At 33.4% G+C, this 15,706-nt stretch overlaps 1 protein-coding gene across 1 annotated transcript; it reads right to left on the minus strand.

Annotated features, from left to right (window-relative positions):
- Positions 1-1,160: 1,160 nt before the first annotated feature.
- On the minus strand, positions 1,161-14,690 carry LOC117204144 (collagen alpha-1(I) chain-like). The gene is made up of 28 exons (XM_033441280.1): positions 12,202-14,690; positions 10,096-10,152; positions 9,740-9,838; positions 9,310-9,359; positions 9,168-9,233; positions 8,878-8,991; positions 8,511-8,649; positions 8,299-8,423; positions 8,028-8,234; positions 7,817-7,915; positions 7,146-7,254; positions 6,595-6,782; positions 6,273-6,489; positions 5,988-6,076; positions 5,471-5,632; positions 5,218-5,379; positions 4,677-4,874; positions 4,403-4,547; positions 4,069-4,329; positions 3,848-3,981; positions 3,432-3,701; positions 3,114-3,329; positions 2,897-2,986; positions 2,370-2,751; positions 2,035-2,253; positions 1,756-1,928; positions 1,438-1,659; positions 1,161-1,346 (listed from the first exon to the last, which is right to left on the minus strand). Exons 1-28 carry the CDS (start codon positions 12,386-12,388, stop codon positions 1,200-1,202), a joined length of 4,527 nt encoding a protein of 1,508 aa, XP_033297171.1. The 5' UTR covers positions 12,389-14,690; the 3' UTR covers positions 1,161-1,199.
- Positions 14,691-15,706: the final 1,016 nt, after the last annotated feature.

Here is a 15,706-nt window from a genome sequence, read left to right on the forward strand (position 1 = left end):
AATATAAAATTAATATCAACTATTCTAGCACGATATGTAATATCCGGTAATATCTACATATTTATTTTGGAATATTATTTTTATCAATTATAAGTAATCGCAACATGCCTTATTTGTACTTAGAAGAAATATGTAAATGAAATTCTACAAATTTTTTAAATATAATTTGTGAGAAATTTAATTGAATACATGCATATTTAGTATATTTATGTAACACGATTATTATTAAATATAAAGGATTATAGAAAAAGGGACTGCTTTTAAAATTACAGAAAGTTATATAAAAATGAGTAAATCAATTTAAGAAAATAATTTATTAGGCTTTAATAACTTGTTTTCAATTTTTCCATATTTATGAATATTTTATAATTAGTTAAATCAACTTTTATATACACATATGTCAGCGTAGCTCAGTTCATAATAACGTAGGATTTCTTTAAATACTAGGATTTGGGAAATAATGTTACTTAAGATTGTATTATTTTGATGTACGATCACATTGAATATAAATTATTTTGTAAATTGATTTATAAATCCACAAAAATTAAGATTAGATGATATTTTAATAATTTTAAAATATATGAAAGAAATAGGTAGTATTTAATTTTAATAGTACAAAATACATGTAAAAAGTTTAAGCTAATATAAAACGTCTTATAAAAAAGAGTTAAAATAATGATTGCAACACTAATATAACATATAAACTTTAGAAGATAAAAATTTTTATTAAAAAGATATGTTATAATTTTCAGGCTTTTATAGAAAAAATTTAATTAAATTTATGTTTTAAATCATTAATTATTCACATTATTTTATTTCATGAAAATGTAGCAGTATTTTAATTTGTCATCAAGACTAATATGTAAAATAGTTTTGTAAATATGTAAAAAAAGGCGATATATATATATTACCTAGGACTAATTATTTTAAACATCTAAATTATTGAGTGACTATTGACATATTTAGTATATGAAGTTATATCTATGTCAATATATACAAATTATAACAATATTTTATTTATGTCATTAATTAAAAAATAAAAAAACTAATAACTAATATACATACTATAATATTTGAACTGTTAAAAAATTCAAATTTTCATATACTATATATGTACATATACATGGAAATGTTTGAGTAAAGAAAATATTTTAATTATGTAATGATAATATAAAAATGTATTTATTAATTTCAATTTATTATTCATAACAAACAGTACCGATTTCAATAGAAAAGCTTTGATCTGGTTTTCCAATATCTCGTAAGGCCACATCTATTATAGGTAGTCTTACAGGCTTATCAGTTTCATATGAAATTACTGTTTTACCCCATTGTCCATTATATGTCTGTAAAGACATTGTCATAAATATTATAATGTTTCAATGTTAAATATTTTGCAAGGTTAACAAATCATCATTTAAATAATGCGAAACTTACTCTACATTCATCAGTTATCATTTCATATCTTAGACGTTGATTTCCACGTGGTGTTAATTCTACATCATTCCAGGTTAAAAATTTCATACCTTTTCTATATGTCTTTCGTTCAGAATCAAAATAGCCTATGCTATTTTTACAGTGATATATTATATTTTGGTATGCATGTCTCGATAGAAGTTGCAAAAAGCCAATTTGATTACTGTCTGCTTTATATGTAATCTATATATTATGGGTATTAAAAATATATACAACAATAAATTGATTCATCATATTGAAGATGTATACTATTACGCAACAACAGCAAAAAATTGTTACCTTCATTCCATTTTCTATTTCGCTTAACCAAGTTTCTGGTTGATCAGTAATATAGTTAATTTCTGGGGAACGTACAGGATTAGGCAATAAACATGTTGCACGTTTCTTAGCATCACAATACACTAAAATTGCATCTCTTGTATCACCTTCGTTAGGATCAATCCAATATTCTCCTATGATAGGATAATATTTTCAGTAAATAAATTCATATTTCCTAAAATGAATTACTAACAAAAATAGTTGTAGTATTAAACATTATTTTTCTATTTATAAACTGACCAGAAAGTTTATCTGGATATGCAGTATAAAGGTCCCTGCAAGTTTTGGCTGGTGAACTTTTTCCACCATCTGGTTTTACAAATTTCTGGAATGATGATTTCAATTGTTTATATGCCTTCAAAATGAGTTCTTTCCTTTCTTCTTCTGTCATGTCTTGACTAAACATTCTAGGTGGTTCATCACCAACTAATGGATCTGGTCCTTTAGTTTGACCTTGTCCTATTCATATAATAATATGATTAATTCCATGGTATGGAACAATATTTAATAATAATAGTGAGTATAATATAAAATTATGAAGTAATTTCATGGTTTAGAAAAATTATAATAATCACCTAAAAGTGCAGCTAAAGAAGCAGCATCATATCCTAATCCAAGTTCACCGGGTGGACCTGGAGGCCCTGGAGGACCAGGAGGACCTGGTGGTCCATGGCGACCTTCTTCACCTGAAGGACCTTTTGGTCCTGGATTGCCAGTTAATCCAATTGGCCCAGGGCTGCCATCTCGTCCAGGACTACCTCTAGGTCCAGATTCGCCATCTTTTCCAGGTAGACCAGGAAGTCCAGGTATTCCTTTCTCCCCTGGTAGACCAGTAGGCCCGGGTAAACCTTGTAAACCAGTAAATCCTCGATGGCCTTTCGCACCCTTCTGGCCTTCTTCTCCGCGATCACCTTTAGGACCTTCCAATCCTATAGGTCCTGGTTTCCCTCTAGGTCCCTAATTGTAGAAATGGTATTATTTGACCTTTTTATTTCAGTTATTTTAAAGTCACAATAAAAATACATACCAATGCTAATTACAACTCTTATAAATTATTATCATGTATCGTGTATACATAAATAATATGAATGATGAAACTAACTTGCTGTCCTTCTACACCTTGTGGTCCTGTTTCGCCCTTTGGTCCTCTTTCTCCAGTTGATCCTGGAGCACCTGCTTGACCAGGTGGTCCCTAGTTACCAAAGTGTACATGATACTCATATATAGCTATATACATAACTGTTTTGCATTGTTAAAACTTTATATTTAAGATTTTTTTATTGTAATTTATAAAAAAATACACTATGGTTATATCTTACGGGTAAACCAGGAGATCCGGGTAATCCCGTTTGTCCTACCGCTCCCGGTGGTCCTTTATCTCCAGGACGACCTGCTATTCCAGGTGGTCCAGGTTTACCACTGGGCCCTTCTGCTCCAATTTCTCCTGATGGTCCATGTGGTCCAATTGGTCCAACTTGTCCAGGAGGTCCAGGTGGACCTTCTGGTCCAGGTTTCCCAGGTACACCGGATTCACCCTGTTATATTACATTAAATAAAGTATAAATTATTCGCAATTCATAATTTAATATAAGTAGATATATGTAAATTTCACAAGATAAAGAGATAGTTGAACATACAGGTGCTCCTCGTATTCCTCTAGCGCCTATTGGTCCAGACGGACCTGGTAAACCAGGTAATCCTCTTTCGCCAGGAGAGCCTTGAGGACCCTGAGGACCAGGAGTACCTGGTGGTCCTTGAGAACCACTCTCGCCTTTATTTCCATCTGCACCAGGTGAACCTGGATTCCCAATAGGCCCAGGATTTCCGGCTCGTCCTGTTTCCCCAATATTACCTTTACTACCTGGTAACCCAGGCGGTCCTGATGGTCCTATTGCGCCTGGCGGGCCCTATAGGGATTTAAAATTGTTAGTTAAATTACATTAATATTTTATGCTTTGTCTGTAACAAAATAATGTAATATATTAGTAAGTAAATATTCTCTAATATTTATAGTAATTTAAACAATATTCTTCGATAATAAAATGAAACATACCGTTGCACCAACGATTCCTGGTACTCCTGGTGGTCCCATAATACCAGGCTCTCCTCTAGCACCTGGTTCTCCTCGTACTCCTTTAGCTCCCGTCAAACCAACTAGACCTTGTGGTCCAGTTTCACCTGGGCTACCTGTAAAATTTATGTTAGAAGCGTATATTTACAAGAGATGTAAAATTTGATATGTTTTTATATCATTTAGTACATATTAATTATTACCAGGTAGACCAGGATTTCCTTGATCTCCTTTTAAACCTGGATAACCACGGTCACCCTTTAATCCTGGTAAACCAATGAGTCCTTGTGGTCCTGGGAAGCCTTGCAGTCCTTGTAATCCTTGGGGTCCTCTTTCTCCTGGATTGCCAGGAGCACCTACCTCTCCTGGAGGTCCAGGTAATCCAGGATCGCCTCGTTCTGCTGATTCACCTGGCGGTCCCGGTGAACCAATTTGACCTTGTGGGCCACGCTCTCCAATCCGTCCTATAATAGAATATGTGTACATTATATATCTTTTTAAGATAATAAGTATGTTAATTTTTTTGTAATGTACAACCTGAAGGTCCTTCAGGGCCAGGCGGTCCGCTAGATCCTCTTTCTCCTTTCGGGCCTGACTCTCCCGTAGCTCCTCGTAAGCCAGGCAATCCTACTAATCCAGGTGGTCCTGAAATTCCTCGATCTCCTTTTGCTCCAGGTAATCCCTGAAATATAACACTTTATGTAAAATCATATAAACAAATAATGTGTTAAATTTTATGTGAAAAGTAATTTCTAGTAGTTTATGTTAAATAGATTTAAAATTAACATGTAAAATATCTAAAAATGCTTACGGGAGGTCCATCTAATCCTTGTGCACCTGGTTCTCCTCTTGGTCCTGTTAATCCTGGTCCTCCTGGTGTACCTCTTTCACCAGGAAATCCTCGTTCACCTCTATTTCCAGGTATACCTGGTGGACCAGGTGGTCCTTGAACACCTGATTCTCCATCTTTTCCTGGTGTTCCTGGATTACCAGTAACGCCTGGGAAACCCTAATTACATAATCAAATTATGTAATAAAATCATACTGTCCCTTTATTATTTTTACACCCATTTTATAAATATGTTTTACATTTAAAGCAATTATTTTCAAAATCAATATTCATTATTGAATAATTGGGTAGCGGGAAGAGTGGAATATGCAAGTCTGATTGGTTCTTGTCTATTAGAATCATTTTCTCTGATATAATCATAACGATAAGGTCTACGTGAATTTTTTTTTATTTTATACGTATTTTTATCAATAGAATCGAATAAAGCAATAATGATCGATACATGAACTTCAGAATATATAACTCTGTGTTCATTATATATTATTGAACGTTCAAAATATACCTGAAAACCTCTAGGACCTGGAGATCCTGGAGGTCCCCGTTCACCATCTACTCCTGATGGTCCAGGTGAACCTTGAGGTCCTGGTGCTCCTTCTTTTCCCGTATCACCTCTAGGTCCAGGTGGTCCAGGATTTCCCGGCTCACCAGCTTTTCCTGGTTCACCCTTTTAATGAGTACATTTTCCGTAAAAATATTAATTTCACGTACTTATATTATTATTATATTAAAAACAACAAAAATATAAATATTAATACCGGATATCCCTTTTCTCCTGGGAGACCTATTGGACCAGGTAAACCTTGTAATCCAGCTGGACCTTGTTCACCTGGTTTTCCATCAGCACCTTGAATTCCTCGGTCTCCTGGGTTTCCTGGTTTCCCCGGAGCACCAGGGCGACCCATTAAACCACGTGTGCCCTGTAATATTTTATTTCAACTATTTCTCTCTTTGTATAATTTAAATTATTTATTAGAATACTAGTTAGGATAGTAATACTATAAATGCTAATATCAGGAGAATTACAAAACATAGTTAGATATTCTAATATATGTTTCTTAAAATATAAAGCGTAAGTACAAAGTAAAATTGTAGTACTAGCACATATAATTAACTAAGCGTGGATCATTAGAAAAAATATTATATCTTTTAGTTCCTCAAAACTTTACAAAATATTTGAGATGTAACTTTATTCGTTATTATTTAATTTTCTAAATGTAAATATTTGATGAAACGCTATTTTCCTGTATTTTTAAAATAATTATGGACAGAGACCTGTAAACCGGGAGATCCTGGTCGCCCAGGATCTCCGTTAGCTCCTCTGAGCCCCATTGGTCCAATTGGTCCACGATCTCCAGACTGACCTGCAAAAAATTATATAAATTATTTTTATTGACATAAATATGTTAACATTAATTATTAATACATCATTGTAAAGCAGTTTTAAATAAGACTTAAAACATCATGTCCAGAAATTAAAAAAGAATTAAGAATGCATGTTCTTCAAAAATGAGTCTTTGATAATAATTTTGACAAATTATGACGTTTATGACGACATACCTTTGGGTCCCATGGGGCCATCAGGTCCCGGAAGACCTGGTGCGCCTGGTGCTCCACGTTCTCCGGCAGGACCGGATGTACCAATTGGTCCGCGCATTCCTCTTTTTCCTCGTTTACCCTCGTTCCCAGGAGGACCAGGCAAACCACGTGGTCCTGGAGTTCCTGAATCACCTTTAGCTCCACTATCTCCTTTGAATCCTCTTTCACCTGAAAGTCCCTGCGAATTGTAATATTTTGGTACATATAGTGCAATAAGAAAGATGAAGCACACAATTTGAAAGTTTAAGAGATGAGAGAATAGGAATACAAAAACAATATTTACAGGCATGCCCTTCGCTCCTGGAACACCAGGATTGCCAGGTATTCCAGGTTGTCCGCGAGCTCCAGGGAAACCTGGAGCACCAACTAAACCAGCTGCTCCTGTACTTCCCTTTTCTCCAGGTATTCCATCTTTTCCCTGGGGACCCTGCGGTCCTGATTCACCAGGTTGACCAGGACGACCAGTTTCACCTACGCAGGAAAGAGAATTGAAATATGTTATACCTCTTAAAGATATAATTTTAAAGGTCAAAGGTAGACAATGTTTCGATGCAAATTTCAGTCATTTAATTTTAAAGTCGAATTTATTTAACAGTCTTCATTACTATGATATAAGCCTATATACATCTTTCAATTTATCAACATTGAAAATTGTTTTCTAAAATCTCACTTATCAGCGATGTATACAAGTACTATTAGGATATTTCGTCGTCTACTTCCAAATTATACAATACTATACGATATTTTTATTTATGATGTTATTTATGCTGTAGTTTGTTGATTATCTCAAGTTACTTGATCATGGTAAATAATATCTAATGTAAGAAAATATACCTCGAGGGCCTTGTATGCCTTGGCTTCCTTTTGGTCCTTGTGCTCCTTGATCTCCTTTTACACCTGGACTACCTGGAAATCCAGGAGAACCTGGTTTACCTACCGTACCCTATAAAAGTTACACATTTGTTAATACATAGTCGATACTATACAGACGATTTTCTCTTTTTCCTTTTTCTTTTTTTTTTTTGCATTCCAGAGTTTCTAAAATACATCTGGCAAAATACATCTTCAACATTATAGAGTTTTATTTTCGAGATTTAATCTTCAGAAATTTAGGATTCAAATTGTTCTTTCGATCGCTACACTTGACAGCTCCTAATTTTTTCCTTTGGAGATATCTCAAAGTGAAGGTGCATGTAGATAAACAAAGAATCATTCGGCAGCCGAAGGAGAACATTTGAACCAAAATGCAGGAGTTAATGCCAAATGTTTTAACAAAGATCATGCAAAATATTATTAAAATAACTCAACTTTGTGAGGCTAAAATGGTGGGCATTTATGTATCACAGTTTTTTGCACGTAGCTCAAAAAGATCTCTATGAATTATATTTTACTTTTTGGAAAGAAATCTATTTTAAATCAAATATATTTTAACTTATTATTATTTCAAACTCCTTCGCGACTCTTTTGCACCACTCTATATTTGTAATCTTTATTATTCTACTTACAGGTTGACCAGGGGGCCCAGCAATACCATCCACTCCTCTAATTCCTGGAGGTCCAGGAGGACCTTCTCTACCTCTTTCACCACGTGGACCTGCAGGGCCCTATTTAATTATTAAACATCTAATAAATTATTGTTTTTATATAATTAAAATATATGATTACAATTTACAAAATTTAGTTTTATTTATGTGAATATGAATATTTAATATTTACCATCGGGCCTACATGTCCCATCGGTCCAGGTACGCCCATGGATCCTTTCTCACCAGATACACCTTGTTCCCCTTTTGCACCATCTAACCCTGGAAAACCTCGGTGTCCTTTTACACCAGGAAGACCAGGCATCCCTGGTAGACCTCTTGGTCCGACTGGACCAACCGATCCTGGAGGACCAGGTTCTCCATCTTCACCGGTATTACCCTAACAATAACATATACTTTTATCTAACTCTAATATTAATAATTTAATCAATATGTATACATACATCCTTTCCCGGTAAACCAGCTAATCCTCTGGGACCTGGCGCTCCTGGAGGACCCAAAGTTCCAGGTTCACCAGGTTCTCCTCGTACTCCTTGAAAACCCTGTGGTCCAGGTGGTCCAGGTGGACCTATTACAATTTGAAAAATATCGAATAGACGTCTAACAATTGACAATAAAAATAGAAATACATAATTAATAAAACGAGTATAATGACCTGATGGACCACGCGGTCCAATAGGACCAGTTTGCATTTGTAAGTAGGCTTCTGGACCATACAAAGGTGCTGCTGCTCCCGTCGGTCCTTTATCTTGATTTGCTTGAGATAAAGCTAATTGTTGATAATACATTGATACCTGTTAATAACAATTTAGTTTAAATCTAATATTCGCTAGAGTATTAGAAATGTTGACACTAACAGCGATAATTCACTGCTATGTACGTTGCAATATTCAACATCATTTTGTTAATAATCTATATTAAATATTTATACTATCTGTATTAATCATAAATTTATACATTAATAATAATCAGATTCAAATAATAAATTTTAGATAGAAATAAATGTTAATGACGCTACTTACGTCAGGTATAGGCCCTGGTGGCCCCGGAGGTCCCGGAATTCCCGGAGATCCAGGGTGTCCTGGAAATCCAGCATCTCCCGGACGACCCATATCTCCAGGTCGACCAGGCTCGCCCTAATTTATGAAGACGATAAAAATTATTATTGGAACATTGCATATTGTTACGTCCCATTTTTCACAAAAGATTTTATGAAGAATTCACAGTCTAATGACAAAATATATACATACGTGCCATTGACGATATATCGGTTACAAATGTAAAATATGTATGTTTTTGTAATAATATTTACCCTGGGTCCAGGAACAGCAACCGCGCTAATCACGTTACTTTCACCAGGAACAATCTCTGTCGGTGACTAGCGATGTAAATAAATTACATTTATTATTATATATATCCACAACGTCATAGTATGTTTTAAATTTCATACTTACTGCATGATTTTGTTCTGGTGTTGTTTGCACTTCGTTTGGTAATATACCGACTACGACATTCCAAATGAATCAGTGTTTAAAAAAATATCAGCTACATGATTACATCTATTTAATCATCTATCATGGATACATAATAAGAAATATGTTTGATATCCAATGACACAGTACATCATTGTTAGTTAAAAGCAAAGTTTGTTGAAAGCATAATGCTTGTTAGCGCATGAAGAGTTATTACAAACGAATCATGTACAGTACGATAAAAATTATCAATAGCTTGCGGATTCTTACAAAAATTCGTATTTTTGACTCTTACAGATGCCAACATTTCGTACAAAATGATAGTACAAAATATAATCATTACTTGACAGCACGTAATATTTACTATGAATTTACAGTCGATAAATTATACGCATATTAAAGTATCAAATACCTTGACTGAAAGTTCGAATTGTCGCTTGCGTTGGTACATCTGTAGACAGTCCAGGTCTGTAGAAAGTTTGTAATGTCTCTGTCGGTAATTCACCCCTGCCTTAAGATAACATAATATAAATGACGTAGTTAATGTTTTGTCACTATTTCTTATCGGCGTTATATCGTAATCTTTCGTTAATATTTAATTTGTTACTTTTTATAATCATACACAATTTCATCGCTATCTATTCTAAACAATTTCCTATTCTTCTATGAAAATTCAGTCATATATGATTCCTTTTCTTAGTTACTTTTATACAACGCATGTTTCTATATGTATCTCGTTACAGGTGCTTTCTTACATATTGTACGTACTTGCAGTATTAACACTGGACGTAACAGGTGGTGATGGCGCAGTTGTAGTTGTAGTTTCTAAACAGAAATATTATTAAAATAGAAATATTGTATAAGGTATATAATAAAATATTAATATTATAAAATAGAAAATAGAAAATTATAGAATAAGAATAAAATAGACTCGAACAGGTAATCGTGACATACGAATGCTCGGACAACTCGATATTTTCGAACAGTTTTGACAGTAAGTGGAAATGTTATAATACTCGTTAAATGGGTAAAAAGCTAATACGACTGGAATATACATCGAGATGCGTTTCGCTCAATAGACTACAATAAACATTTTAATTGTTAATTTTTATCAGTTAATGTAATTGATTAATTGAATTACGCAAAGCGCTAAAACAAGCATCTGATCCAAAGCTTCCGGTGTTGCTTGCATGGTTATTAATACTTCCTTTAATTGCTTCGCAACGACATAGGAAATAACCTCTTACAATAACGAAGAACTGTTAGGTAATTTCATAGCATATCTAAAGCATAAAACAGCATAAGAATCATCACTATTAGGAATTGTCGTTTTCCGTGTGTGTTCTATATACTACGAAATGAACGTGTTATACGTTTTCACGAGGGAATTGAAATTGATATAACAAGTTTACAGAATTATTACACTTATCAAACCTAAAAATTGGAATCACTTACCATTGTATAAATGTATTAAATTTTCCGCAAGATATGACAAAGTAGCTGTTACAACGAGAGAGAAATTTATTCTATGTATAAAAATAAATCAAAAATATAAAATAAATTCTGCTCGTTCGTTAGTTTTTGAGAAAAATCATAAGAGCTTCTCTACATTATGATTTACATTTTATTATTAATTGTAAATTACGAACTATATAAATTTTCACTTTACATTAACATTAACTTTGCTTGAATTTGCATGTTCATATAAATCGGATTTTACTTTTCAGGATCATGATGCTGAGATAATTTACGTAGAAGATAAAACGTTAGTCTCTGGCAAATAAAGAATCATATGGACTTGTCGGGCGATTAGACATTAAACTACATAGAGACAGTGTGAGGCAGACTCGCGAGACTGCTAAGGATTGTCGGTTTTTTGACGAGATCAAAGGTGCCTCGCAGTTTTAACTATGTAATCTACATGCAGACAGTGCGAGGAACGCACTTTAGCTTTTATACGTAGCTTTATAGCGTCGCTTCGAATTCATCGAGCAAAGATTCGTAGGTGTCAGATGTCAATACAGATGTTAATTTCATCCCCATAAATATCACATAGAAAGATTCACTTCTACATTAATTGCAATACATGTATGTACGTATATTAAAAACAAGCGACAGAGATCATTAAGAAATCAATTTTTCTATATTTCACTATTACGATTGAAAATGGTAGAATTAAGGGAACGGATAATATAACGAATTACATTAAACGAATAAACTTTCGCGTTCTTTTCTATAGCATCATCTTGCTCCTTAAGGTTGATCATTTATAAAACTCATAAATGTAAAAGATAACAGCTAACATCAAATTAGCAAATCGTATCTGTTACGGGAAATAAGTTCTTTATCCAAAGAAAACTTTGCTGCTCATTTTGCGAGACATAATTTCGAAACAAGATGAAACCATTTGCAAGTTGAATCCACCGTGAATCGTATTGTACTCGTATGTTTCTTAAAAAGTAGCGATACTTATGCGCACCATAATATTCTTATTTTCATCGCCGTGATGTTTGACTTCATATAAAAACGAACTCTGAAAGGAATTAGAACAACATAGCCAAAGATCAATTTCACATTTATCGTATTCTTAGAATTATATTTCATTTTTCAAACTATACGTTCTATGATAATAACTCCGTTAAAACAGATCAATTAAAATACATGCTCTCTGATTTAATAAATGAAAAAGTGGTACACACGATGCAGTTATTGCACTTGCTAAAGGGATTAAATTAATTCGAGTAAATTGTGTCAAGTATTTGTAAGTTAACATAGATATAGCTCGATGCACGATTCTGTCCTATCCACGTAAATATAGCTTGTATATATATTATAAGAAGGGTAGGAAAAAATAAGTTTAAGTATAATATTCACCATTTCTATCATCGTAGTCATCGTAACCCTCGTAATAGTCGTAATCGTATTCACCATTGGCGGCTTGTTGAGCTTGCAGCGGCTTGGACCGTTGTTTCCTGAGTTTGGTCCGTATGGAATGAACCTGCGGCAAAAGAAGTTGGATGACGGCGAACGCCGCGGCTAACCGAAGGGCCTTCGGCCCCATGAGCAACTATGACGATAGCCAGTAACGTGATCCTAGAGCCAACTCGTCTTCGTCTGAAGCTGAGGACAACTAGACTTACGACAACTGGCGTATCATTTATTTAGCAGATGCTTTGTAACTCAGGGGAGGTCATCATCCTCCGTTTTACGATCTACATGCAGTCCTCCCACTGTATTCGTTCGATCTCATCCCTTCTCTTTGATCCCTTTCCTTCCATGTCATTTTTCTCTTCTGTCCTCTTGTGTTTCTCATCGGAAACCGCGATCTTCTTCTTTCCTTCGCATTCACGCCAACACACAGGGGTGAAACGCTATCACGAAGAATGACGAAATCAAGCAACGTTCGTTAAATTAATTATTAACTTTACGTACATGTGTCCATACTCGTTCGAGCTTAAGACATTTTGTAACTTTGGAATTGTTTAAGTCACACAAGGGACATTTTTTCATTTTCAAAGATATCTTAATTATATGAAATTGGAAATGTCATTCTCTTTTGTTCGAATTTAACATTCATACGATTTATAGAAATATCGCCATTATACAATCCTAATGCCGTTACTTGAAAATCTTTGTTTCCTCTGAATGACGAGAAAATATTGTTTTTAGCTCGTTTTAACCATTACGTTTAACAACTAGAAAGAAAAAACGAGAATATGTTAGCAAACGTAATTCAAAATTGACGTACCACTTGTTTCAACACGATTGTGAAGGAAAGTCAGTAGTTACATATCGCTTCTTTTGTACGTATATGTCTATTTCATCCTAGATCCGTTTTACGAAATGGAGAGGTCATCACCCTTTACTAAGAAACTGCATGTGTCTTTTATTGCGATGATCGAGTACGCACGCCACTTATTTTCTTCTGTTAAATATGCTTTTAATTTTATCCGCAGTGCTTTCGCGTATAATAAAAACGAGGGCAATAAGAGATAAACAGAGTTTTTACGCCTTATAAAATAAAAAGAAATCATTTTTCTAACAATTTTTATAATTATCTTGCCAGCTACATTCTATATGTACGTGCGACAGAATTATAAATAAAATAATACGAATTTTACTTTTAGAGGACCAACGGAGAAAAGGGGGCAGCGCGCGCTCTTTGTCACACTGGCCGTATTAATTCAAATTTTAATTTTCCCAGTTTTACGGTAGCTATAGGAAATTGAAGCGTGCAACGTACTTTTCATTTTGTACAGTTTAACGCGTTATATATTGCTTAACATAAAAAAGATTATAAATAAAAGTTGAAAATGATGTAGGATAAAACGAAGAATGAAATGTTTCATTTCGATATAATATCTATGAAAAAATACAAAGGTGTGACATTATATATCGAAAAGTAAATTTTCGTTCTCTAAAGAACGCTAAAACTTGGCATTCTCCCTTTTTTCCGTAAACCCTTCATTTATTAACAACGCACATTTTTCCGTAGTAAGAAATAATACCTAGTAGAATAATCTGTCGTTAAAATAAATGGCAATTTAATGGCATTTATGTTATATTATATTGGCAAAAATATTGTACGCATATTCAGAATGATCGAACTGGTTAAAGATATTCAAATATACTGTAACAGTTCTTTTTTACGTAAATTTAATACATTATAATACTGATCTTTCTTAAACGTGGAAAATCATGTTAAAAAGGTCATGTTAGAAGAGAAACGAATTTGTACAGTTTTAAATATACATAGAACTTCGAGGAAATTTAATATTTCGGAAACTTCGAGATATAAGATGCGTGTTGAAATAAAATTATTGCGTTAGGGTAAACGTATGTGCGAAGAATAATTCTTATGCGTGAAAAATAATAAATTTAATGCCTTGTTTCTTTGAGTAACGATTGTTCACCTTTAAATTAAAATATGGAATATTAAATCTGATGAAGTTATCGTAAATATACAAGGATGGTTAACATAAGATGTGTGTATGTGTTTGCGGCCAGAATGTTGCGAAAGCGTGAATTAGAACATAAATTAAACGCGACGTATCATGCTATAATAATATAGCGTTCCCGTTCAATATTCAAGTGGGATAATCAGCTCTGAAGAGGATTTTTTTTGAAAATGTAACACTGCTTATTTCATTTTCTTCTAACAATAAGCAACATTAGCGAATATAATCGAACGTTTGTTAAATTTGAACTACCGTTGCATTAATCAAAATTAAATATATGCATTAATTTTGTTAACATGCCTTATGTACCTTGAAATGAAAAGGACGATCGATATAGGTGACATTACTTGAAAAATGACGTTATTATCATGTTTCCACTGTAAGATTAGAAAATCTGATATATTTAAACTGGAGAAGTAATTCATGCATTTATATCTTTATCTTTTAAATATATAAGACACCTTAAAGTACATAAGATTAAATTTGATATTAAGAGCTTAATATTAAGCGTCAATGTAACGTCAAGATGACATTTTATTTCAAAACTTTTCTTAAACATTTGTTTTAATATACGTATATACCGATTATATAGATCTCTGGATACAATCCTTGAAAATAATGATATATTATTTCATCATTATAATCTAATAAGCATGAATAGTAGCGTAATCGTAGGATATAAGACATTATAAACACCCGTGAATTCGATCTGTTTTATCTCTATTCGAAAATTAATCGATTATCTTCTCATAGTCTATCGACGTATCTCCTTGCCATTAAACTATTTTTAATGTAACTCTTTTTTTAAGCGGTTCAAATGTCATACATATGGTACAAAACACAAAAGTTCAGCAAAAATACCTACATGGAAATTCTGTTACATAGATGTATAATTTAATGACTAGAATATTTGTTCAAAAATAAAAAAAAATGATTATTTGCAGTACTTTCACATACTTTACATAAGTATGCTTCTATGTTAGTTTAAAGAAGGAAATCGTATTATAATCGTGATTAATATCACGTGTTTAAACATCTCATGGATTTGTCATTTGTTATTCAAAGGAACATTAATTAAGAGGTAATGTAAAATATAATGTATAATTTCCAATCTTTACCGTAGGTCACGATTGAATACATTGGATAGAAGAAGCTATTTCATTCATTATTTCGCTAAAAATACGACTACACGAACAGTTGATTGACATACTTCGCGATCTTCTAGTTTTTATCGGTTGCAGTTACGATACTATTGTCGATACAGATCACGTCATTTCGACTTAATAAGTTTATTAAACGACAATCATTATTTTGGCCGCATTCCCGCAGCGCGACTTACTTTACAAAGCGTTAACCGTAATAGGCTACATTGACCCAAGTCCCTGTATCGTTGTGTCCGACTATAAATCAGAGTTACCACT

The sequence above is a fragment of the Bombus bifarius genome, unplaced genomic scaffold (genome assembly GCF_011952205.1).
Source record: "Bombus bifarius isolate JDL3187 unplaced genomic scaffold, Bbif_JDL3187 scf7180000007977, whole genome shotgun sequence".
Lineage (NCBI taxonomy): Eukaryota > Metazoa > Arthropoda > Insecta > Hymenoptera > Apidae > Bombus > Bombus bifarius.